Source organism: Penicillium oxalicum, chromosome V, assembly GCF_001723175.1.
Source record: "Penicillium oxalicum strain HP7-1 chromosome V, whole genome shotgun sequence".
NCBI lineage: Eukaryota > Fungi > Ascomycota > Eurotiomycetes > Eurotiales > Aspergillaceae > Penicillium > Penicillium oxalicum.
The window spans coordinates 3,732,036-3,756,483 of record NC_064654.1 but is presented as its reverse complement, the minus strand read 5'-3'; the positions used below and the strand labels follow the sequence as shown (position 1 = coordinate 3,756,483).

Sequence of the window (24,448 nt, the reverse complement as noted above, 5' to 3'; positions counted from 1 at the left end):
TTTTCACAATGTTGCGGGCTGAGTATGGCTGAATTTACACGTCAGCGGGCCCATGAGAATTTTCTCTCAAAGAAGCCGAATCTCTTGATCAAGGCCAATAATAAATCCCTCGACGGATTTCTTGCTCCAATCGCCGATTCTCCCGAAGATATCCTTGTGCATGCAGCGCTGGGAATGCGCTCTGTATCAATCCCGCCACCATGCCACCAAACACTATACTCCCTTGGATATTGAGATGAGTATTGTCAGTCGGGTTTAAATTGTACGTGTGGGCATTCTCGGGCCCAATGGCATTCAAATAATTTGTGCTGGCGCGATTTAGGTCAATCAAGTGAGCACCGCTCTTCTTTGCCGCGGTGATGGTCGCGGCGGCTTGATCCGTGAGGCTTTCAATAATCAGAGTTCTTCCGGTGGAGTTGTCGTAGGTGCGCCTGGACAGAGGTGTCACTAGAATAGGCGTGGCTCCAGCAGTGACGACGTCCTTGACCAACTGCTCCAGATTCGCGGTGTATTGGGAGAGAGAGATGTTGGCGGATGCCTTTTGGTCGTTATGGCCAAACTGAATCGTCACGAACGGATGATAGTCGCAACGGAGATCATGGACCGTCGTGAGCACTTTGTCCCAATCGCCACCCGCTCGAAAGCTGACCGTCGTGGCTCCATTGTGCCCAAAGTTGTGCCCAGATGCGCCATGGAACAGCGTCGTGTTGAGGAATCCATCTCCCCAGCCTCCCCCGTTGGAAGATTGCGTAGCGGTTGTACTATCCCCCGCGAGGATGAAATAGGGGGACATTCTCTCGGATTGAGAGATCGAACATGGAAGTGCTGGCACCCCACCCACGATGGTGAGGAACAATATGAAAGACATTCCGCCAAACATTGTGACTTGACCTGCTTTGCTTCGAGTCCAGCGATCAGCAACTGATCCCGCGCATGTGCTCTGCTCTTTTCAGAAACGGTTTCTGACTTCTGCGTTGGCAATAAAGGTTCTATGGAAGAGCTTCTGACTCGTGAGACTTTCTGGCTTTATTTATTTTCATTTTCTCTCCCTTTCTTTCAGTCCAAGGGGTTCGTCAGCGATTCCGGTCTCCTCGGTATATCTCTATCCTTCATGACGGTTGTCTCACGCCACAGGATAATTCCACCAACGAACTGGGGCCATTTCACTGCGTCTTTGCGGAGAGGACCATCTGCACACATTTGGTTCCGCAACGGCGGATGGCGTCGATCCCCAAATTGCGGGGAAGTTATGTGGAGATGAAAGATGAAAGATGAAACTCGCGAAGAGATCTGCCGAACGATTCGAAGGGAAATTGGTTTCTGCAGTTGCCACGATCAGACAAGCCATAATCTTGGGCCTTGCGTCTTGTACCTATTGCGCCGGACACCTTTGGCCCGAGGGACAAATAGCCTCGTTTTATTGGTGGCTTTTTTTTTCTTGTATTTTCAGCAAGCGCAGTAGCATTACTGTGAGTAAAGTACAATCACATCTATGTCAAGGCGGAATACGAGGGAAAATTTATCAGTCATTGTGTGGAAATTCAAGCCGTGCGTCAGCGTGTTTTTTTTTTTTCTCATTCATTCGTACATTCGTACATTAGATACGTTCAAGGGGTGTGTTCCAAATTCACAGCTTCACCTTGTAGGTGGCAGGCGCCTCCTCGGGCTCACCGAAGATATTGATGTTCCAGCGAGGCTTGTCTATTCAATCAGGTCAGTTTCCATGCCAGTATTGCCACGTTTCTTGCATGATGTGCAATTTGTGGTCTGTATATGCAACTGGAGGGGGAGGCAACACGTACAAGTGGGGAATGGGGTGTTGTAACGCTTGCGGTCCTTGCCCAAGGTGCTGATCTTCTCCACCTCTTCGGGAGTGAGTTCGATCTCCTTGAAGTTGTCTCGAATGCGTGACGGCGTGACCGACTTGGGGATCACGCTGTGGCCGCCGACTTGCGACCACGCGAGAATAACGTGGGCCCCAGTGACCTCCTGGCCGGTCCGCTTGGCGACCGACTCGGCCACTTCCTTAATTTCCGGGCGTGTAATCAGCAGAGGAGCTCCGATCACGTTGTTACCAAAGGCCTAGTCGGATACCAGTCGTCAGTGTCTGTCAAGTTTTCTTCCTCGCGCGGAGACCAGAGGGTAGGTGGCAAACATCGACATACTGAATAAGCAGTGATGTGAATGCCCTTCTTTTGGCAGTATTCAACCAGGTCGTTGCTCTGCAGGACTGGGTGGCGTTCGATCTGGTTAGCGGCAGGCACCACCCCAGTGCCGTTGATGATAGCCTCAAGGTGCTCAATGGTGTGGTTCGAGACACCCACGGCACGGGCCTTGCTCTTGGGAAGCTGAGTCATGGCTGTTGCACGAGCGGACAGCGGAGTCAGCACGAGATACAACAGGTTGAGGGACGTCGATGGGGTTTCTCTGCGAAAGAATGGAGATACTGACCCTTCCAGGTGTCCACAATGGAAACCTCGTCGTCGATAACAACATCGCCGCCCTCGACGGTGCTGCCTTCAATACGGGGGAAATACGCGTCTCCTTGCTTGAATGCCACAGGCCAGTGAACCAGGTAGAGCTGGGATGGGTCAGCCGCTGCATTCATTGCATTTTCAACGAATCGTCAAAAGATGTACTCACGTCCAGGTATTCAAGCTCTAGCTCGGCAAGGCAGGCATCCAAGGAAGCCTCCACGACCTCGGGGCGGTGCTGGCTATGTCTTGTTAGTCTTCCACGGCCCGAGAGAAACAAGGGTGTTAGTGGGAGTCTGCATACTTGTTCCACAGTTTAGAGGTCTGCAATCCGGTGGATAACACGTCAGCGTGGTCAGCAATTGAATCGCCCCAGACATGACAAGCAAATTTGACGATCGAAATGAAGGCGGGGTCAACATCCATGACCTTCAATGGGAAACCACGTACAATGAAAAGGTCCTCACGCTTCAGACCAGGAACTTCCTTGAAAGCGCGCTTGATGCCGGCTGCGACCTCGCGCTGGTTTTGGTAGCTGCACTCCAGAGCATTTTGTTTAGCCTGGGCCCCAGATTCTAGCGGTTTCCATTCTCTCCCTCCATCTCTCCCAGAGCCTGAATTGGGCGAGTGTGATGGGCGAGGGAGGGCCGGAACGGTCGAAGATTTATCGCATTTACAGCGATGGCGGCGCTTGTCACGTACATGGTTGCAAGATCCTAGAAGCCGCGTCAGTGTCAAAGCTTGCCAGCGAGCGCGGCCTCCACACTGAGCGTCGACACGGCTCGTGCATGTCCCACCGATGGTGAACGCGGGGGAGTGCAAACATATATGGGAAAGAAGCGGAACATACCAGATGGCGATAACCCGCCTTCAGAGCCTCGTAAACGGCCTCGCCCACCTCGCCGGGGGCCGATTGCCAGGTGCCAAAGCCCAATTGCCTAGATGGACCGACCGGTCAGTGTGACTCAATTGCGACCCTCGGGGGAATGACTCGGGCGAGTATGCAACCGGGTGCAACTCACGGAATCTGAGCACCGGTGTTCAAAGTGACCTTCTTGCCGAGAGACATGATGGTGGTGTGGAGGGAACGTGACAGGGGAGTGAAGAGAGGTGTCGTCAGGGAAGATTTCTGAAGATTGATTATTGGAATCACTGGACGGAAGAGCTCTTTGAGCATTACACGAGCGCGGCGAGTCGTGTGGGTGATCCTCCGGTTTAATAGCGACGGAGGGGGGGGGGGACCTGTTTCTCCTCTGCAAAATGGAACTCTCCACCAATACACAAGCCAAAAAAAAGAAGGGCAGTTTATTGACTCCAATGACTATATTACTGACGCCATGTGGGACATCCATTTGCCGTTTTGACCCCTACAAAGATGGAGAGCCAAATAAACTTGTTGAAACGGGGTGGCTCCGCCGATGTTTTGCGGCTGGACCTTCTCTCGCAAGTGGCATCTCCAACGACCACCCGCTGTATCCTGAAGGCCAGCGACTGCAGTGGATTGGAGCGGGTTAATAATGAGGACCCGTTCCGTGGATCGAGAGGGTTCGATGCTTCATGCCAACTGCTCCACTCGTCGCAGATGGCCGTCGGGCATTGATGTCATGCATCGCGATCGGGGGGAATTGTTTTCCCCGCCACCTGCTGACATGCGATGGACTTCCTGATCTATCTCCTCCGTATGTAGTCCTTACGCTACCTTGGTGACTACTGTACTACCTCGTTTCCTCTCTGACGATTCCTGTACCCTATTGCGCTGTTTCCCATCCCAGTCTGAATTAGGTACATACCAATCAGGTGCAGGCAGGTGAGGCTGATGTGGCTGCTGCTACTCGCTGAATTCCGCCTTCTCATGATTTCTTTTGAGAGATCTACACGTGAAAAAAATGGTGAAGAGCAAATCTCGCCCCGATGGGATCGCGTCCTGTCCTCCATACTACCCATGCAAAGATTTTTTTTTTCTTTTCCTTCGACGCTTGTTGCTCGGGAAACTCGGGAGCTGCCCGGCCACGGTCTCAACAGCAAAGAGGGCGAAAAGCGTACTCCACCTCCAGCCCTCCAAATCTCCAGACTCAATGGCCCATAAACACCTTCAACAAAGCTTGGTAGTTCGGAGTACCCAGCCCCGTCAACGGATCCCAACCCGCCGCGGCACTGAATCCCTTGGTCCCACAGCCCGGATTGGTCCCCTGAGTCACATCAAAAAAGGCCTCGGGATGCGCATACAGCACGGGATTGACGAATCCCACGGTCGGCTTGCCGACGGCCAGTCGTTCCTCGTTGATGCGAACCAGAATCGCCGCAAAAACGGGCGCCGAGGCTGACGTACCCCCGATCTTGACGGCGGTCTGGTTGTTATAAATCACCACATTGTCGCCAATGGCAGACACGTCCGGATACCCACGACCGATGCGATTGTAAATGCCCCCGTGGGCCCCGAAGCTCTGGTTGTTGACACTCTCGTAGTAGGGATATCCCGGGTCGGCCTTGGAAAAGTAATTCGCCACCGCCCAGGATTGATACAGAGGACGCTCGTAGATGTTGCTGAAGCCACCCCCCGACGGGAAGCGAGACACGGCCACTTCCTGGTGAGACTGGGCCTTGGCCCCGGCTGGGATCACCGTCGCACCCACGGCCGTCAGATAGGGGCAGTTCGCGGGGAAATCGGGCGCAAAGATCTTGCCGGTTTGGCCCAGGCAGCTACTCGGTGTGGGATCCCCTCGGGCACCCTGCACGCCCGAATCGCCTGACGAAACGACCACGGAGACGCCCTGAATGCCGAGCTTCAAGAATTCGTTGCATTGACGTCGCTGATAGGAAATGGGCAGATCGGCCTCGGCGCCCCCGTAGGAGATGGAAATCACCGTGGGCTTCTTGTAAACTCCACATTGCAGGTGACCTTTGTAGCCACCGGGCGCGGGATCCGGATAGGGAGGGTCCAGGGGAGAGACTTCGCTACAGTACGAGCCATCGATGGCATCCAAAAAGGTGTTGAGGAAGCCCAGGTAAGTGTAGTTGCTCTCGTAGACCATGTCATCGGTTTGGAAGAGGATGGAATTCTGCGGCCAGATGATCGGATACGAAATCTGGAAATCCAGATCGGACTCGGCACCAGCGTTGGCAGGTGTCGTAGGAGCCACTCCACCATCAACTCCCTCGAGCTTGGGATGAGTTCCAATGGGGATCTCACTGCGTGAAGGTCAGCGCACATGGTCCATGGCGACACGAATCAGCCAAGGAAGGCGAGGGGAGAGAAGGAGCATACGGTGCAAAGTTCTTGAAGAACAAATCCAGGTCCTCTTGTGCGTAGACATCGCCCAGAGCCTCGAAAATGCCCAACTCATTGCCGGGAGTCGCCGAGTGACCCTTGGGAATGTTGTACAACTCTGTGGCAACATTCATGTCAGAGGATCGCTCAAACAATTGCCTGCTCATCATTCAGAGGTGCTGGTGTGCATCCGAAATCACCTACGTTGAATACACTCGGGGGTCACCGCAGTGTCACAAGAATCCAAAGGGTTCGCCTTTTGAATTTTTTCCATCAGGCCCGGTGCAACAGGGAGAATTTTGGCAGGGTTGCCTTGGACACGGCGCTTGCTAAGCTTGTCTTTGCCGATGGGAGAGACGCCTGTCACCTCTCGAGGCACAATACCGGGGGTGATGAAGTCAATATGCTCGCGGACTGAACGAGGAATATGATATCTGGGACAAATGAATCCACGTTAGTGTTGGTTTGATGCTTTACTCCCCCCCCCCCCCCTTTGTTTTTGTTTTATTTCCGCTGTCATATCTTGTGAAAGGGTCAACTGACTCGCGGCAGGCAATGTGTGATCGGCCAGTGTGAGCATGCGAGTAAAGACGATACTCAGTGCGAAGAAGCGCCTCCAACTCCTCGGTACTGGCCTCGAACTGTAACCACTGCTTGTTCACAGAGTGACTGACACGGTCTCCGGAGATACCAGACGATTCAAGCCAGGATCGGACGTCCTCGATCGCCTTCTGACCAGGCGCGAAGAAATCGTGGACCTCCGCTTCGGTCATGTATTTGCCGTACTTGCTAGATGACGGGTCGGACCTGAGGGCAGCAGTGAGAGCGTCAGCAGGAGACTCAGATGAGCTATGTCCAAGTGTAGAGTGACAGACATTTCCATCAGGAGATTGTGTCCTTGATCAAGGTTGGACTGTGTCAGTCCAATTCGAACGGGCAGCATTACTGAGCCGTCGAGCTTCTTGCTGTCGGTCCAAGAGGCGGGAACCTGGTCTCGACGCTCATGGACCTCGTACTCGTGGGGAGCGGGCATGGCCATGACAGCCGTAGCCGCTGCGAGCAGCAGCCAGGTTGAAGACTTGACCATCATGCGTGCAATTCAACGGTCTCCTCTGCGACGAATACAAGGGGAGATACGGCATGCAAAACAAGCTGGTACTGAAGAAGAAAAGCCCCCCGGGGACAGCAAGCAAGCCGACAACGAAGATTATAAACCTCAGTCCAGTAAGACTCAACGACGAGTCTCTCCGAGGCTATACAGGCCGTGGGCCCTGTCTCCCGGAGCTCCGTCGCTCCATCGCTGATTGTCCCCTCTTCCCCTCATCGTGACCCCTGTCCAATTCCAGGATTCTTGCCAAATTTGGTGGTCACTTGCATTATCTCAAAGAGGGGTGCCTGGATATCGGCTGCCACCGGACAGCGGACACGGCCTGCGTTCACGATCCTGTCAAATCTCAGAATTCGCTCATCAAGTGCGTTCTCCACACCGACCTCGTAGGAAGTGAATTGGATACACCATGGGCGCAATCAACTCAGAACGAGTGCAACAACGATCGGCGTTGCAAACGGAGCTCAGACGGAGAGAGAATGACTTTTGGTGTGCACAAGAGGACCGATGGCGACTATGCGAGTGATGACCTCCCTAGCTAAGAAATTATCAATGTCGATCGTCGATGCTTAAGCGACGTGATCCACGATCTGGTCGGGATCGCGCCATGCGATGATGGGTCAGGATAAGACCGGGAGAAGATAAGTGGAAATCTTTTCCCTGTTTCTCCTGCACAATAAGCCCTGCAGAAAAACGGCGCAGCTCGTACAATTGGAGGACACCTTCCTCATTGAGAGATTGAGAGAAGGGCGATCCGGCCAACCTTTTGGCGGGGTATCGCGAGCTTGTCTGAGTTTGTCGTGGGCGCACGGCACGTCCGTCTCTTATTGGGCCAAACAGCGAGGCATTGATTTCCTACGATTGGTTATCTGACGATGGGCATCCGGGACTCTCGCTCATAGACAACCCTCGTAGACGGCGAGTTTGCTCCGAGCGGGCAAGCAAAAGAACAATCACTTGCCAAGACGGTGTTGCCATTGTCGACATTTGACTAAAGGAAACTGGCGGGTGGGGTACATCGGAAGACATGGAAGGAGTCAACAGAGGAAGAGACTCGGTTGTGGAGACGATGGAAAAGATAGGAGAAAAGAAAATTAAACGGCCCTGTCGGTGTGGGTTCTTCAGGGTCTCGCTGCAAGATGATTAGCCATGCCAGATCCTGCGGACTACTTGTGAGACAGTATCTCACTCGGGGCATCGAGGCCAAGAAGAGACACAGGCAATAACTCCCGGATATTATCAGTGACCAAACCCATGTCAAGCCATCATACATCGCGCAGTGGGAAATGGAACCACCGACCAGCTGAGCTTCTGCGGGGGTTGCAACAAGCCAGTGATCTTCACGGTACCTGACGCAAGTACATCTGGAGAACTGCAAGAACAAGGATCATGATTTCAACAAGAGTAGGCATTCACGGAAACCTTGATGACCCGGAAGGTTAACCTTCCCCACGACACAAACGGCACGTCATGTCAAGTTGGTTCCACTGAGCTCGTTTCTTACCTGCTCAACGCTATGCCTCTTGAACCTCTCCCTCCTCCAGCAAGACAGCCTGACGGATTGAAGAATGGAGCCCATCGCGAGCAATCTACAAGGGCATGGGCCCGCGAACCTGAGCGCACAGAGAGATATACCGCCATTTGAGAAGTCTGTCCCATGCGACGTAACGCATGGGCAATGCATTCGCACACCGTTCAAATCGGGGGATGAAGACCATTGCCTGTAGTAAGGACCATGAAAATACTCGAGACAATAGACCCGGCGACCCAGGAAGAAGGGATCGGGTTTTTTCTTTTTTTTTTACATCCTGGGGAGGTGACACCGTGCACGGTTCAAGATAGATTCGAGGTGTTGGAAACCTTCAGTATTTATTCCTGATTAAGGTATCGAAAGGCGCCATCGTCATTGGGCCTTCAAAGTACTTGACACGATACGTGAGATAGTATCCGGCGCGGAGAGTTGGGGGGGGGGGGGGGGGGGGGGGGGGGTTAAAAGTCCCTGCAGGAGCTCAATCGACAAGCCACCACATGCGGCGAGCGTTTGGGGGTGCCTGCCTAATATCACTCGCTGCTGCAAACAACCTTACACGCGAGTGCGTTCACGGTGCTTTGAAGGGCTGACCCGTAATCCGCACCTGCATGATCATAACCGCCGCCTGAAATAAGCTATGTACAGTACCGGGTACAGGGTGAGTGCGTGACCGCGAATCACATTCTGAGTCTGCGCGGCCAATACTCATCAAAGGGTGGACTAAGCGCAGGTACCAGTACTAGGTGTGGAAGAAGCAACGTCCTCCACCAAAAGCCAGAGCATGGAGTGTTCGTTCGGGCCCATTCGGCCAACGCGGCACCAGGTGCCATTTTGGGGAGTCCGAGATGCACACCGGAACCGCAGCCCCAGTGTACAATTGAACGCGAGTTTGGTATTGAGGACGGGTCAAGACCGAAAGTGAAATCGGCGTATAGAGCCCTGTTCTGCGATTGAGAGGCACGGAAAGGCTTTGGTGGTGGAGAGGATCAAAGCCGCATCAACTGCCATGGCTGTCCGAGCCACACCATTTCCACAACACATCGATGATCTGCTGACGATGGAGTGGCTTGGCGATATAGTCATCCATGCCTCGTGACAGGTATGTTTCAGCGTCTCCCTTCAAGGCATGCCCCGTCAGCGCAATGATGGGCACGTTCACCTTCATCTCGCGGATCTGTTCAGTCGCGGTCAGGCCGTCCATCACCGGCATGCTAATGTCCATCAAGATGACATGGTACGCCAAGGGTTTCTGCTTGACCAATCTCACGGCTTCCGCACCATCCCACGCAGCCTCCACCTTTTGGAATCCGAGGGTGCCCAGCAATTTGAGCATGATCGTCTGGTTGACTTTGTTATCCTCAACCAACAGGATCTGTTTCTGTGCGGCGACTCTCTGCAACATCACAGATGTATCAACGACCGGTGACTCGCCGGACGATTGGAGGCTTCGGAAGAGTCGCGCAACGGGCCGCTCCACACGGCTCATCTTGACGGTCAGCCAAAACACACTGCCCGGTTGCTGGGGATTGTTGTGAAAACCAACGGCACCATCCATCAGTTCAGCAAGACTTTTGCAGATGGAGAGGCCGAGTCCAGTCCCCTGGTAACGCCGGGTAGCCGAATCGGCAAAGCGAGTGAATGGGGTGAAGAGCGTGTTCGCGGCGGTCTCCGGAACCCCGATGCCGCTGTCTTCCACCTGGATGGAGATGACATACGCCTGGGAATCACTGGGATGGACGGCGTACGACGCTTTGACCCGTACATAACCTTTCTCGGTGAACTTGACAGCGTTTCCAACCAAGTTTTGAAGGACCTGGCGAAAACGCAATGGGTCACCCTTGGTGTTTTCAGGGAAGCCCGGGGCGATCGTGGACTCAAGGACTACCCCGGCTTTCAAGGAGGGCTGGCAGTTGCGAACCACGGCGTTGAGGATGCTCGGAACGTTCAACACATCAGTGGTTAATGAGAAAGACCCCGAGGAAAGCTTGGAGTAGTCTAACACATCATTGATGACCTGCAACAAGATGGTCGTCGAGTCCTCCAAGATCGAGGCATATTCCTGTTGATCTCCAGTCAGAGGGGTCTTCATCAACGTGGTCAGGGCCAGCAGCATCCCGTTCATCGGCGTGCGCAATTCGTGGGACATGTTCGCCAAGAACTCCATTTTCATCTTGGAAGATTCTTCATAGGCTTCGATCAAACGCGCTTCGGCGCTTCGGCGCTCTGTGAGGTCGCGAGTGACCTTGGCGAAGCCCGCCAGCCGCCCCTGTTGGTAGACCGGGGAGAGCAACACGTTCGCCCAAAATCGGCTCCCGTCTTTGCGGTACCGCCATCCCTCATCTTCCACCTTACCGTTCTGCACACACATTTCGAGCTCCCGCGCGGGTTTTTGGGCCACACGGTCGTCGGCCCCATAGAAAATAGAAAAATGCTGGCCCAAAATCTCGTCCGTCGAATATCCACTCAGCATCGAGGCCCCTTTGTTCCACGTTGCGACGTGACCTCGAGTATCCAGCATAAAGATGCCGCAATCCTTCACGGCGTCAATGAGCACTTTGTAGGTTTCTTCCGAAATCTCCTGCTCGGCTGACTGAGATGGGGGCAGTTCAGTCTGAATCGGATGCATCTCTAGCAGCACATAGATCAGACTATTCCCCTCAAAGATCGGTGTGACCCGAAGTTGGCGATCCGGCTGGTATTTCGCGGCCGGGGCTACCTGCAGAACCTGGGGCGCGCGAGTCGAGATGGCAGTAGCCAACACGCCGCTGAGTGACGCCACATCTGGGGCGGACACGAGATGTGGGGATAGATCGTAGAGGCTCCTCGTCAGTAAGTTTTCCCGGCGGCGATGTACCAATGCCAGGTAACTCTCGGATAATTCAACGATCTGCAGCGATTCATTCAGCACCATTGTCGGGGTAGGCGTGAAGCGATAAATTCGGCTCATGGGGTCTGCGGGACCAGGCCCGCTCGGGCTGGGCGGCGTCTGAACGGTGCCGCGGTCGTAGCGAGGGGGATTCACCATCTTATCGTGTGATTCGTGCTCATTTTCCGAAGGCGGCGTGATAACCATGTCGAAGTCTAAAGGCCGACAGTCCTGGAGGTTGAACTGCACCATCTGCTGTTCCAGTGCCATCTTGAGAGTAAAATCCCTACCGTGTGGCACGGCAGGAGAAGCTCGTCGGGAAGCGTCCACTCGTTGCGCCTATTTTCTGTCTGTATCACCACTGATTGACAACGGTGTAATCCCATGGACATCGGATCAACAGATTCGAGATTTTGGTTGGTTCCCTCTCTCTCTCTCTCTCTCTCTCTCTCTCTCTCTCTCTCTCTCTCTCTCTCTCTCTCTCTCTCTCTCTCTCTCTCTCTCTCTCTCCTTTCGTCCCTTGGGTTTTCGTCGAGGTGAGGACGGAACAATGCTGGACTGTCAGGTTCAGGTGTCGCGGTTGTGTTGGTGGTGGTGATCCACTGCTGCGGGACAGCGTCGGTCGCACGACTCTTCACCCGTCGCAAACTTGACTCGAGCGAACACGAGGATCACAACGTCCCCGTTCTGGCAATGGAAGAGTTTTGGGGAAAGGAAAGCGGGGAGGGAGGTGGCAGAAGATCCAAGTCAGCTGGATTGTAGTGTCACGACTAAGAAGTCCTGTTCATGCGACTGTAGTTTTGGGAGGGGTGGTTGGATTTGTTTTTGTTCAATCTCTTCGCCTCTCCAAGAACAGTGATTGTTATCGTTTATGTCTAATCTTGGCCGAGTGCCGGGGTTTGCACAGTGCCGGTTTCCAACTGAAACTGCTGGCTAACATGCCAAAACCGGGCAACAGAGAGCAGAAGGGGGGGGGGGGGGATGATGAAGTTTGTCCAAACGCCGCGTCGGGTCAGCCGAAGCGATTGGGCGGACGTCACTTCCAGCGGCTGGGTGGAACTGCACCTTTTGGGACGGGCGCCCGTCACGAAGAGGAACGAAAAGAGGGAAAAGGGTAAAAACAGGGGGGGCTAAACCCAATCGAGCCTCTCGCTCTGTGCGTGGACGGCCCGCGATGAAGGAGATCGTCAGGGCGAAACCGCGGTACAGTGAGGTCACTTTCGTCCAGTGACTGTATCAACTGGCAGTCACGGGAATTGAAAATCCAAAATCAAGACGAAAAAAAAGGAGGTTGAAATGCCGAAAGCTGGATGGAGGGGGGGGGAGGGGATGATGGAGAGAGGGAGCAAGGAAGAGGGAAAAAGGAGAAAAGCAGATCGAGAATAGGTTCCGTAATGGAGGATGTCTCGTGATATGTGATGTAGAAGAGCCGCGCGAAACGCAACCACCGGGGGGACATTCCAAGCAAAACGATACCCGCTCAACTCAGAAAGGATACCAATCGTGATGATGACCGTGAATCACAGGCGTGTCGATCGATTGGCAATAACCGGGGTGGGCGGAGGACAGACTTGACCCAAACAGACACGTCGAGAGAAAAGACACGCTACTGGCTACGGAGAGGGTCTCCTCGAACGACAACGCAACGGGGGAGGGGGGAGAGTTGACCGTTTCACGCCTCTATCGAATAAGCTTTGCGAGCGCCGCCACCAAGTAACTGACGGGGGGCTTCAACCTCGACGAACCCGAATCCCGATCTGCGGCTCCAGTTGGCGGGAAAGTCGGGGACCTGGACTGGCAGGATGGTCGATGAACCCCAACGGCCGCGGAGGACGGGAGAACATCAATGGGATCACCCTGACAGACTACAGCCCGGACCAGTGGAAAGCCTTGGAAGGCTACCGAGAGCACGAAACATCTCGTGCATCCCTCGAGACTCGACCGATCGGGGTGACGGACAGACGCATATCTGAGTTGCAATGTGAGATTGATATCCTCGCTGTTTCAAATGCAACCACCACGGTCAGCAGGGAAGTATCGTTGTACCTCACGTGGCTACTATTAGGCACCAAGGCTGTCACTCCACCACACACGCACAAGAACTGCAGTACTGCACTCTCATCTATTCGAGCAGAGGGGGGTGATACAGTCCCCGGCGAGGTCCAGTCACGCGAATTATAGTAGCAACTACCGTGTAGTGATCCTCACCGGACAGCCACCAAGTGCATATTCGCGCGGTCAGCCACCTCGGCCCGGCACATAGGCGGTCACATACCCATCCTCGACGAAATTGATGCTGTTGTAACTGTGGTAATGTCTGATATGTACTGTACTGAACCACCAAAGCAAAGCTGGCGCTCATGGTTCACCATCCTGCCCCTTCTGATGAATGCGTCGCAGGGACCAATCATCGGACGACCCTGGCCCTGTCACCGTCTCGGTTCAAATCCAAATCAGCCGAACGTGAAAAGTGGATCCAAGCCCATGCCCCAGCACTTCTGACGTCATTTGGGATTCCCGCCGGCGGGTCAGGCAAAGTCCAGAACTCCTTCAACTTCAGAGTTGGTTGGAACAAATCTCCGCTTCGGAGGCTGCATGCCCACCTTGAGAATCGAGGACTTAAAGTTCATTTTTGCTCCACCCCACCACGTCTCACGCGCGTTCGACAGGATGGAAAAGGAGTCGAAGAATGGGGATCTTTTCTAGCTTTCGACGAAACAAGGAGAGTTGAATTTATGGAAAGCCCGGAAGAGAAAAGAAAAAAAAAAAGCACATGGTGATTCCATTAGGTGGTGCCATGGCACACCTCACAAACGGGGTCGGGTGGTGAAAAGGTGGACAATAATTTCTTCGGAAACCTAACGACTCAGCCCACGAACCTGTTCCCAAATCTCAGCCAAGAAATTCACTTCTAGGCTGGTGAACGGCGGACTGACCCGGGACCAGCTGGAGGCTTTCATTCCACAACCACCCAACCCACTCCGTTCGCGGCCACGCTCCGCAAGGAATTCTTTCGCCTGTGTGATCAGCGATCAGCGGCCCGAGAAGGAGGGGGAGTCTCTTAGTCGGGGAGGTGTGTAACACTTGTACTGCCCGGGCCCCAGTCCTCGGCTGTCGTCATCTACGAGATCGGCTCGATGGTTTCGACGCAAAAAGTGACACCACAAGTCTGACAGCTCGTGCCTGAAGGGTGAAAAGGTTCCGTCTTCTGGCAGGTGGAGAGGCACTGGTGGAGAAGCCAAGCATTGTCCCAATATCCCGCCACCAGTCAGCCATCATGGGGCAATCCGCCCCCGTGCACCGTTGCAGGCAAGCCCCGTCTCGGTGCGGGCGAAGGAATCAAAGAGCATCGTCATTCCAGAAAGTCTGGCTCGATTCCATGAGATCGTGGCCATCAGATATGAGGATGTCAGGGAGGATGCGTGGGCACATCACCGTACTATAGGGGGAGGGGGGTGCTCAGGGGGTTATCCATCGGTCAACGCGACCGGTGGATTATGCTCGAGATGGATCCGTCCCGCTGCTTCTCCGGTTCTGTTTCTTGCTCACAAACCAGGACCGCGTGTTGATGGGAAACAATCTGGCGCATGAAGATAGAGAGGCAGGTGGATGAAAGGACAACTTCTAGATCTCAACGCGCGCTGAATCATAATTCGACAGAATGGCAAAGGATCTAGACCTTCCACCTTGTATCCCAGAGGGATGGCTCACCCGTGAATACGACTAACCCGAGATGGTCTATCAATCTCCAATCGGAAGTTCTGGCCACCGATATGACGAGATCGGCTGGTCGATTCCAAGTGACGACGGGGTGCGCACTACAGTCCCTAGTGGACGATCATACTGTCAAATTTCGCTCCGCGGGGAGGGTGGTGTCTCACTTGTCCAGGGTTTGGTGTCTCGAGCTGGAGGGTTTTCTTTATGGGCCAAGTGGACTCTTGAAGATTGGAGGAAAGAGAGTCCTCTGAACATGCTGTGATTGACGGAAGTGTGTGAGGATTGCGGGTGGGATGGACGCACCGGGCATCGAGATGGCCGATCATCAGGGCTCGATGGAATGGAAGTTGTTCGTTGCAGGAGCTTGAGTCAAAAACAGACCAGCGGTTGCCTCAGCATACATGAAGCTGGGAGCAGCTCCCTCGCGGCTCTGGAAAGTGTTGCGGCTCCTTGCAGGTGCGGCGATATTCCGCTCCGTCGGATCGAAGACAAGGATCCCGGGCGCTTTCCCATCGAGACAGTCTCATTCTCGTCAGCGTTGGTGTGGTCAAGAAAATGGGGAGTCAACTCGTCCGGAGCTCAGAGATACCACCAACGATTGACTGCCTTGAAGCCAGAGTCGATCCTGTTCCGTCTTCTTGGCAGGCGGTTGGCTTTGTTGCGACCCTCGGCATCAACGATTACTTGGATGAGTGGAGCTCACAGTGACCAACCAGTACAGTACAACCCACAAGTCCAGCAACCTCCTCCCCAAGGCTCCGTCTCCAGCGTTTCTATTTTGAGTCGATCTTCTTGCTTCATCCACCCCACTGCTGCCCAGGACCTGGTAGGACAGGTGATGTAGACGCGGAGGTTGACCGAGTTTCATGCCCTGTGGTACTCACCTTCCAAGTGAAGCGACCGATTGGTACCAGGGTTGCGAGTAGTACTTAGTATCAGTACTATCCTGATGTAGGCCACCGATACACTCCATCGACATTGGACGCCTGTCAGCAACACAACATCAACCCTCATGCCCCAGAAAGGAGAAAGTACGTCTGACCGAACAGGACTCCCCGCACTCCGTTCCGCAGGAGGCCCCCAAAGTCTCACGACCCACGAGAGGGTTTTCCCACGTGTGGCTATTCTCGGTCTCCGCCCTCACCTCATCTGACTGACTCATCATGGACGCCAGCATGAGCACCCTGACTAATGTCAACAGAAAGGATCAGCCGCTACGCTCGAGAGCGACTGGACAGAAACCATTTCCCCTACCACGGCGGATACGAATCCCTCTCTTCTGTATAGTCTCCAGCTCCGCCGGCCGTGCCTTTGGGTCTGGATCCGAATATTCATGCAGACTTTCCATTTCTCACTATGAGCTACCCAGTACAGTATGCCGAGGAGGGCGACGCGCGGGCGCTGGCTCGCATCAACCTCCTCAGCTTCGAGTCACAGGGCCTGTTGCAGCAAATTTTCTATGAAGCCGACTCCGCGGCTTTAGAGCTTCACAAAGCCAACAACTGTATCAAGCACCTCACCAACCGGCAGATGCATGTGCTCAAGGTCGCTGATCCGCACACCGGAGAGGTAGTGGGGTACGCACGATGGCAGCTCCCCGAGGCCCTCTGGCCACGAGACGAGATCCCTGTTCTCAGTCAGGAGGGGCAGGAGATTGCCCAGGATATCATGCGTTTGGCCCCGCGTCCCATGAATGAGGCGCTCTTCACGGCTTTCCGGTCATTGTTGGAACAGTGTCGGAAGAAGTACCTGGCGGAAAATGACATTGGTGAGTGGGCACCCTGTTCTCCAGTAGTCACGTCCCCCCTTCCCCTTCGAGAGCGGATGTGAGGATTCTTCAAAGGTCTGACGGAATATCCTCCATCGAGTGAAGTGCTGGATCTCCTCGCCACATTACCGTCTCATCAAGGTCAAGGTTTTGGCTCCGCTCTTTTACGCTGGGGCACCGCCAAAGCCGACGAGAAGCAGGTTCGGATTTTCCTGGAGGCTACGGTGGGCGGCTACCCAATCTATCTGAAGTATGGTTGGAAGCCACTGGAGGAGGTGTCCATTGACCGGGAGCAGTATGGGGGCCGTGGGCGCGATCGGTTTATCTTGATGATGAGGGATCCAAAGCCACTGGTATAGTCGGGCGAAGAGGCGGGTGACGGCCGCCTCAAAAGCGCACGGAATCGCGAACAGACGGAGATCCGAGGTATTGCAGCAAACCGGTTCGCAACCGTTTTTCAGCACTCGGCGTTGTAGGTGTGTTTTGTCCGGAATCGCACTCTCTTTTTTATTTATTTTTTTGACCATCTCGTTTCGCCCCGAGTCTCAAGCGCATGATGAGCCGCGATCACTAGCTGTGCGGGCCGGGTGGTGCGGCCACTGTAGATGGAAACACCGACCAAAAAGACACGATCATCAACCCACTGCAGGTCAGCCAAACGTCGGGGAATTAATTCCATTGCCACTGTCAAAGCGGAATTCGGCCTTCTCAGCTTGACTAGGTAACAGTCGGTCGGTCAAAATTTGTCGCGCAGATGGGCTGGTCGCTCTCTTCCGTATAGCAAAGGGGCTCATGGAGTGTTGTAGCTTCTTGTCTGTCTGGCACCTTTGAAGCACAGTCTTTTCCTCCCCACCCTAATTCCCCCCCCCCCCCCACCACAATCTTTTCGGATCGTGATCTCGGCAACTTTCCGCGTGGTGAAAGTTCCACGTCAGATGGCGCAGCGTTCCGCTTCTCTGAGATGGGATTGCTTCATTTCAGGGCCACATCGTATCTACAACCTTTTTTCCAAGGGTAAATTTATAGTTTTTCTTCAGCTTGACCTCTTTTCGATTTCTTTTTAGGGTTCATATATTGTCTTGCGGTGTCGAGCGACTGTTGACCCGCTGTGGTGCTCTGCCCTTCTTTTCGTGATACGATCCTTGTGAAAATCGCAAAAACCCTCTCCCGCGATCGCGATTGCACCATGTCTCCCAAGCTCCGATTTGCCATTCTGGATGACTACCAAGGCATCGCTCGTCCACATTTCGCTCATCTCGAGGATCGGGTCGACATTGTCTGTTTTCCAAAGACACTGGACCCACACATTCCAGCGGAACAGGAGGCCCTAGTCAAGCGTCTGAAAACGTTTGATGTGATCCTTGCCATGCGTGAGCGGACCCCATTCGCCGCATCCACCATCACCGCTCTTCCCAATCTGAAGCTACTATTGACCACCGGCACGCGCAATCTCGCACTCGATCTCGACGCCTTTACCCAACAGGGCATCGCAGTCGCCGGCACCGAAGGACGACCCCCGGGAGTCAACGCGACGGTGCAACACACGTGGGCATTGATTCTCGGACTGGCACGTCATCTGGCTCGAGATGATGCGGCGATCAAGGCGGGTGGCTGGCAGGGAACGCTCGGCATGGGTCTGTCAGGCAAGACCTTGGGTCTACTGGGACTGGGCAAATTAGGTTCGCAGGTTGGCAAAATCGCCGTTCAGGCGTTTGGCATGCGCGTGGTCGCATGGTCGACCAATTTGAGCCAGGAAAAGGCCGATGAGCAGGCTCGGGCGCAAGACCTGGCCCCTGGCAGCTTTCTCGTGGCCCCGTCCAAGGCGGAATTCTTCACACAATCAGATATCGTCTCCATCCATAGCGTCTTATCGGATCGTAGTCGCGGGATCGTTGGGGCCGAGGATCTGGCCCGGATGAAGCCTCACTCGTTGATCATCAACACCTCCCGAGGACCCTTGATTGACGAGCCCGCATTACTGGAGGCGTTGCAGACCGGTCACATTCGAGGCGCAGCTCTAGATGTGTTTGATCGAGAGCCTCTACCGTTGAACAGCCCATGGCGTACGACCCCGTGGGGTCAGGGCGGGCGCAGTGAGGTGTTGTTGTCCCCACATGTGAGTTTTACCCTTTTGCCCTCCTGCAGCACATCTTGGATTTCGACACGACCGTCTTGGGATTCTGCTTTCAAGTGTCCTCCTCAAAAATTCTATATTTCTTGATGGCTGATCATTCGCTTTTTCTTTCCCGGCATCTCACAGATGGGTTATGGAGAGGAAGATCTCTTGCATGGTTGGTATGAGGAGGTGGCCGAAAACCTGGAACGGTGGCTGAATGGAGAAGAGCTATTGCGGAGGTTGAATTAAATCACCGCGAGTCGGAAACTGCCCCGAAAGCTACACGTCTTGAGAAGCAATCAACCTACATACCTTCAATGAAGAAAAAAAAAGTTTAGCATGCTGCATAATTCATGGAGATCATCACCAAGAGGCAATGCCGCCCTGATATCTGGTAGCACATGGCTGACTGAGGTGGTGATCCAAGTTCATCGGCCACGGAAGCTGTCCACTCCTTAATCACCGGTCCGAAACAAGACAATGGCATTGACTCTCCAGACGCGGTATCCTAAACGAATTGCAAAATTCATAATCTGCAGGTTCTGTAGGTGGCAGGCTGGGCGAAGAGGGGAGGGGGGAGGGGGGACTTAGCACTTCAGTCCACAGCTTATCCCCCAGAGATAGGAACGAGCGTTCGCTTGGGGCGATGCTGGGACAGAAGCCAATCCAAAAACCGAGAGGCGTGATTCTAATCCCCGGCCGGGGACAAAGTGATTCGAATCTCGGACGGGTAACAGGGCCAAGCTGAGGGGAAACTTTAATCTCGTCCAAGAGCTCCCCCCTCTTATGGTCTGCCTTTGCTGATCTCTACGGGCGTACAATTTGCGTTGGAGACGGTCTCTTTCACATGGAGGAAGTAACTCCTGGAACTCGAACTCGTTCTATCTTTTGTTGATCACGTGAGCCACGGCCGGCCACTTGTTTGACAATCGTCGGGACCAACAGTCTACGCCAGACTCGGGATGTTAGACTCCTAAGATACATACTCAGCATCACATCTGGCCATGCTCACCTTTATCGCCCTCTTGCATAGAATTTTAGTATTTATTGCCAGAATACGCGTTCCCGACGTCAATGTTATCGTGAAGGGGACTTGATCGAATCCTCATCGCCGTATCCGGGCATCACACAGTAACCCTTTGGGTATGTGGCGTCGGCGCACGAAAAAGAAGATGCTGAATCGCGGGCCATTGAGGGACAATAGATGAGAGAAGAGCCGTGTACCTATGCGCGAATTCTGAATTGACCATTTCGGTTCGGCTCGTGGTTCGCAATCGCTTCCGATCCACTTGAGCGGAATCTCTGTCAACCATGATTATGTTCAAGAGCAGCTTTATTTCTTCAAGTGACACGGGAAATTTTTACTAGTACCTAGTCCGACTGTCGGTACTGTCTTATGGCTACGATCTCCTTGATTCCATGATCCGAAAAGAGGAAATTCTTCATAACCTTAATTCAGCCCCTCTGGGAGCCTTCACATGCTTGTTCGGTTGATTGAGCAGGAGAACCCCCACATTTCATCGATCTCCATCACAGGATTCATCTCAGTTGTCTGCGTTCAAGAACAAGGTCCGCGCGGTCGCAAACCTTCAAGTTACTGCTGTGGATTACCAACTATCAAGCAGCCAAAGTGGTCGCCTCGACTGATCCCAGCAGTGTTGTATTGTGCCTCCTTGGAATTGGGCCTGGTAGGTAGACACCGCTGACATTCACCACTATTGAGTTTACTATTTGTGATTTCCACCAATATAGCACCTTCAATAACCCCTGCCCAAAATGCAAAACATACCATCCTGCATTGACAAATCTCTTCGAGCGTCTGCCCCGCCGGACCTGTAGAAAAGAGGGTGTGCTCCGGAGTCAATCTGGTTAGCTCCGTCTGTCTGGGAATTGGATTGTTGATCTGCCGTCTCCTTTCGGTTAGCATCTCCGTCACCGGCCCAGCAGCAACGAACCCCAATCAAGCAGATCCCGCACGCTAGCGGCCGTTTGCCTCGGTCGATCGGAGCCTCGTGAAAGGACAAAACTGCATTATCACGGCCGACCTGACGACTGTGAAGCCTTGCCCGAAAGGACTGGGGGCCCATGCTGGCCGTACAGCCATGAAGAGGTCCGCAAGTTGATTGTCCGCTACTCTTTTCCACGTGCACTTTGAAGAGGCACTCCCCAGTCGTGACTGGCGGTGACATGTGAACATGGGCTCGACAGAACGACGCGACGCGGGCGTTTGAGGTGCTGTATGCAATGCTGAACCATGCATGTATGCCAGGGAGAGTTTTTCACCCCACTTGCTCCAAAGTCAATTTATACTTCCTCGGTTGCACAGTGCGCAGTGACTGAGAAGCAAGATAGGAGAGAGGGGCTATGAACCACCAGCCAGAGGCAGACAACACGGCTAGCCTGAGTCGCCCGTGCCAAGTCGCAGGGTGGAAAGAAATGTCTGCTGAAACCGGCGTGGATCACCAGATAGGATCAAAAAGGCGCAACTCGCGTTCCTCCGATGCCTTGGGGCCCATATAACTCGGTTCGTTGGCTCCTGGGCCCATTTTTTTTTCCTCCTGCAAATTATTCTTTGATCCCGCCAGCTCGTGAGAGACATTACATTCTCCCTTTTCGAATTACCCCTACAACCATGCCTTCCGCGGTCCCTACCTCCACGAACCACCCTTCGGCCGAGCCCGTGCCGACTCATCCTGACCGGATTCGCGTCAATCGCAGCACCAAAGCCTTTGGCAGCGGTGCTTACTCCCTCATTGATCTCCCCGCCGGTGCAGTCTTTGCCCCCATCACCGGAACGACTCCCGGCGTCAAAGCCTACACTTCCGTCCAGACCGGGCCCGACTCCCACATCGAGCTGAACTCGGACCTCGTCTTCTGCAACCACTCGTGCGACCCGTCGTTGGTCTTCGACATGAGTCGGATGGAGGTCCGCGTGGTGGACGATAAGCCGCTGCAAGCCGGGGACGCTCTCACTTTCTTCTATCCCAGCACCGAGTGGGAGATGGACCAGCCGTTCCAGTGTACCTGCGGGGCAAGTGAGTGTCGTGGGTGGATCTCCGGGGCGAAGACCATGTCCGCGGAGGAATTGGACGGATATTGGCTCAATGGATTCATTGTGGAATTATTGAATGAGCGCAAGAGAGATTGAAGTACAGAAGTCATAGTGCAGAGCTGGAAGACTTCTGACCGATGCTTCTTTCCTTTTTTTTTTCTCCTTTCAAGAGGACTTCAAGAGGAGGTGGGGGGATGGTGGGAGGAAAGTGAGGCGATGACGACGCGATGAGACCGCGGGGCAGGTCCCCCGCCATCTTCTTTGGGATCCATCGTCTCCGAGACGGTCCTTTGCCAGGTGACGCGGCCAAGTGATACCCGGACAAGAAACTGGGAGAGAGATTTATGAAACTATACATACACACCGATATTGCATATAGATGATCAATCAAGAGATATATACACGTTTTGATTCAAGCTCTTCAAAATAACACCAATTCGAAGACGCTGGGCTCGATTGGACCTTGGAAGCTGCAGATTCTGTACCTTGGCCCGCAAGGAGCATCCCCGCCCGGCTGGAAGTGAATAATAAAGTACGAGATTCCGCCCCTATGGTCGAGTTTTGTGCCGGACTTTTTATGTGATGAACTTGTGCAGAAGCGGTGATACCCAAAAAAAAAAAAAAAACCAAAGTGAATGGATCGAATTTACCGCCGAGTCATCTCGGTGGAAGCTTCTTTGGCTCGCAGCCATTGGACTGAGTACCGCTGGAAGCCGCTCCAGCAATCATCATTAAGCGCACCGCGCGCCGTCGGTCGATCTCCCGCTTGGAACGACCACGCACGTTGCAATCACAACGGACTCGTCCACACCAATGTCTTCAAGTACCTTCTCGTCTATCCCAAGAAGCTCTCCGTTACCTGCAGAGCACCGTGAAGGCCTAGGGTGTCCGGATTTCGGGGGCCTCGAATGATTTGTGCGATGCAAGTCCCAGGGTTCTTGGAGGGGATCGTGGCTTTTTTTTTCTCACTTGCACCATGAACAATGTTCAGATTGATCTAGTTGTGATTTTCGATTCAGGTGGCTGATGATTCGGGCTGCAAAGCAGGCTCTTTCTTGAACATGAATGAGTTGAGCTCGTCTGGGCTGAAACAGTTGGACGTAATGCGTCTCGTAGATACTCCATGTTGATGTCCGAGCTTATGTCCCAAATCATAAGTAGGCCAGTGTTTCACCGCAGATGTGCGAGATGGTATTAGAGCTCTCCCAGCCAATTCTGGCAGGGAATAAGGTTGGGCGCGCACATGATTACCATGGATGTCAGACTACCGCAGGACGTCGGTCAGAGCTTCATGTTAATCTTGGATTTCGTTTTGAACCTCGGTGTGTTTCTTGCCCTCCAGAAAGTAGTCGATGGCTCTCGATCGTCCAGTCAGATACGCCCAAAGGGTAGATGCAGTTTGTTTCCCGTTTATGTCGATTCCTTCGGCTGAACTGTTTGTGTCACGGAGGCATAGGTTTTGCGGTGAGGTACGTTCGTTTCTGTGGTGGTTTTCAGTTGGAGAGTGTTCGCTGCGGAAACGAGGCCCTTGCCTACTGGGTCATTCCTCAGACGGGCATCCATGGCTAGTACATTTGACTACAAGTCTGCCCGATGCACTTACATTTTTATATATTCTCGGGTAACACGACACGCACAATTTAACATTTAGGCATTAAGATTAACATGTCCTTGTTCAAGCGATCAATGCACCAGGTTGGATTAATTGCTCGATTCGTATATAAGAATAACGATTCATTTGCCCCGAGTGTGCGGCGCGGGATGATTTCGTTGCTTCAGCAGGCGAAACTTGCTTTAAATGCTCGCGCACAGGATTGACGAGACATTGCTTTGGGATGCTCTTCACTAAAAGAGCATGAATATTCATATTGTCAAAAATGTCGTAGTATTATCATCTGCCAGGGCTTGTGGTTTAGTGGTATAATACTCCCTTAGCATGGGAGTGGTCCGGGGTTCGATTCCCCGCGAGTCCAAACTTTTTGGCGAGTCGGTATCCTCGGTTCGTCCATGAATATGGATGGTTTGTTTCTTTTTACCTTCTTCCCGCCAAGCTGTCCACATTCCTTTCCTTTCACATTTGCTTATGCCGAAGCTCCGTGCCACAACCTGGACCTTGTTGACATGCGGCGTCTGAGAGAATATTGATGCGTGAACGCTTCCTATCTGAGTAGTTCTAGGGGAGGTCCTTGTCAAAACCAGATCGATAGGTTGCACTGTTCCTTTCTTTGGAGAAATCATTCGGCTGGCTTTTTCCCTTTCGTCCTACCATCCACGAGATCGGGAGCTACCTGACGGTCCCGATTCGACATTTGGTACAGTCGATAAAGCACAGGCTCGTACTTTGGATTGTCCTAATCTGGAATTTACTAGGCTCAACATTCTCCAAGGGTCATGCTTGATAGTCTCGCTTGGTCGGAAATGACAGGGAAAAAAAACCTTAGAATTCATATTGATTAGACTGCCCACACCGTGGCTCGTATAGAGAGAGATCGGCCACTGGTATAGCATCCGCAACGGAACCTTGTCGGTGACCAGAATCTCGAAGTTG

General features: G+C 53.5%; 10 protein-coding genes and 1 non-coding gene across 11 annotated transcripts; 6 read left to right on the top strand and 5 right to left on the bottom strand.

Moving 5' to 3' along the window:
- Nucleotides 1–88: 88 nt before the first annotated feature.
- POX_e07312 (uncharacterized protein) lies at nucleotides 89–880 on the bottom strand (the record flags this gene model as incomplete). The annotated part of the gene is made up of 1 exon (XM_050116119.1): nucleotides 89–880. The coding sequence occupies one exon, from the start codon at nucleotides 878–880 to the stop codon at nucleotides 89–91; it is 792 nt and encodes a 263-aa protein (XP_049968579.1).
- Nucleotides 881–1,627: 747 nt separating this feature from the next.
- On the bottom strand, nucleotides 1,628–3,543 carry POX_e07311 (D/L-glyceraldehyde reductase; the record flags this gene model as incomplete). The annotated part of the gene is made up of 8 exons (XM_050116118.1): nucleotides 1,628–1,701; nucleotides 1,803–2,082; nucleotides 2,166–2,359; nucleotides 2,452–2,581; nucleotides 2,644–2,716; nucleotides 2,779–3,239; nucleotides 3,325–3,412; nucleotides 3,497–3,543. 8 exons carry the CDS (start codon nucleotides 3,541–3,543, stop codon nucleotides 1,628–1,630), a joined length of 1,347 nt encoding a protein of 448 aa, XP_049968578.1.
- Nucleotides 3,544–4,546: 1,003 nt separating this feature from the next.
- On the bottom strand, nucleotides 4,547–6,829 carry POX_e07310 (Tripeptidyl-peptidase sed1; the record flags this gene model as incomplete). The annotated part of the gene is made up of 5 exons (XM_050116117.1): nucleotides 4,547–5,663; nucleotides 5,740–5,860; nucleotides 5,947–6,176; nucleotides 6,286–6,549; nucleotides 6,618–6,829. 5 exons carry the CDS (start codon nucleotides 6,827–6,829, stop codon nucleotides 4,547–4,549), a joined length of 1,944 nt encoding a protein of 647 aa, XP_049968577.1.
- Nucleotides 6,830–9,378: 2,549 nt separating this feature from the next.
- Nucleotides 9,379–11,517, bottom strand: POX_e07309 (Two-component system protein A; the record flags this gene model as incomplete). Its single annotated transcript, XM_050116116.1, has 1 exon — nucleotides 9,379–11,517. The coding sequence occupies one exon, from the start codon at nucleotides 11,515–11,517 to the stop codon at nucleotides 9,379–9,381; it is 2,139 nt and encodes a 712-aa protein (XP_049968576.1).
- A 668-nt stretch (nucleotides 11,518–12,185) lies between these two features.
- On the top strand, nucleotides 12,186–13,428 carry POX_e07308 (uncharacterized protein; the record flags this gene model as incomplete). Its single annotated transcript, XM_050116115.1, has 3 exons — nucleotides 12,186–12,361; nucleotides 12,832–12,960; nucleotides 13,017–13,428. 3 exons carry the CDS (start codon nucleotides 12,186–12,188, stop codon nucleotides 13,426–13,428), a joined length of 717 nt encoding a protein of 238 aa, XP_049968575.1.
- Nucleotides 13,429–15,304: 1,876 nt separating this feature from the next.
- POX_e07307 (uncharacterized protein) lies at nucleotides 15,305–15,808 on the top strand (the record flags this gene model as incomplete). The annotated part of the gene is made up of 1 exon (XM_050116114.1): nucleotides 15,305–15,808. The coding sequence occupies one exon, from the start codon at nucleotides 15,305–15,307 to the stop codon at nucleotides 15,806–15,808; it is 504 nt and encodes a 167-aa protein (XP_049968574.1).
- Nucleotides 15,809–16,320: 512 nt separating this feature from the next.
- Nucleotides 16,321–17,091, top strand: POX_e07306 (uncharacterized protein; the record flags this gene model as incomplete). Its single annotated transcript, XM_050116113.1, has 2 exons — nucleotides 16,321–16,732; nucleotides 16,808–17,091. The coding sequence occupies 2 exons, from the start codon at nucleotides 16,321–16,323 to the stop codon at nucleotides 17,089–17,091; spliced, it is 696 nt and encodes a 231-aa protein (XP_049968573.1).
- Nucleotides 17,092–17,918: 827 nt separating this feature from the next.
- On the top strand, nucleotides 17,919–19,097 carry POX_e07305 (uncharacterized protein; the record flags this gene model as incomplete). Its single annotated transcript, XM_050116112.1, has 2 exons — nucleotides 17,919–18,848; nucleotides 18,993–19,097. The coding sequence occupies 2 exons, from the start codon at nucleotides 17,919–17,921 to the stop codon at nucleotides 19,095–19,097; spliced, it is 1,035 nt and encodes a 344-aa protein (XP_049968572.1).
- Nucleotides 19,098–20,465: 1,368 nt separating this feature from the next.
- Nucleotides 20,466–20,935, bottom strand: POX_e07304 (uncharacterized protein; the record flags this gene model as incomplete). The annotated part of the gene is made up of 2 exons (XM_050116111.1): nucleotides 20,466–20,563; nucleotides 20,638–20,935. The coding sequence occupies 2 exons, from the start codon at nucleotides 20,933–20,935 to the stop codon at nucleotides 20,466–20,468; spliced, it is 396 nt and encodes a 131-aa protein (XP_049968571.1).
- A 545-nt stretch (nucleotides 20,936–21,480) lies between these two features.
- Nucleotides 21,481–21,996, top strand: POX_e07303 (uncharacterized protein; the record flags this gene model as incomplete). Its single annotated transcript, XM_050116110.1, has 1 exon — nucleotides 21,481–21,996. One exon carries the CDS (start codon nucleotides 21,481–21,483, stop codon nucleotides 21,994–21,996), a length of 516 nt encoding a protein of 171 aa, XP_049968570.1.
- A 1,805-nt stretch (nucleotides 21,997–23,801) lies between these two features.
- Nucleotides 23,802–23,873, top strand: POX_tR125. The gene has a single exon. It is a non-coding gene; the product is annotated as a tRNA-Ala (tRNA).
- Nucleotides 23,874–24,448: the final 575 nt, after the last annotated feature.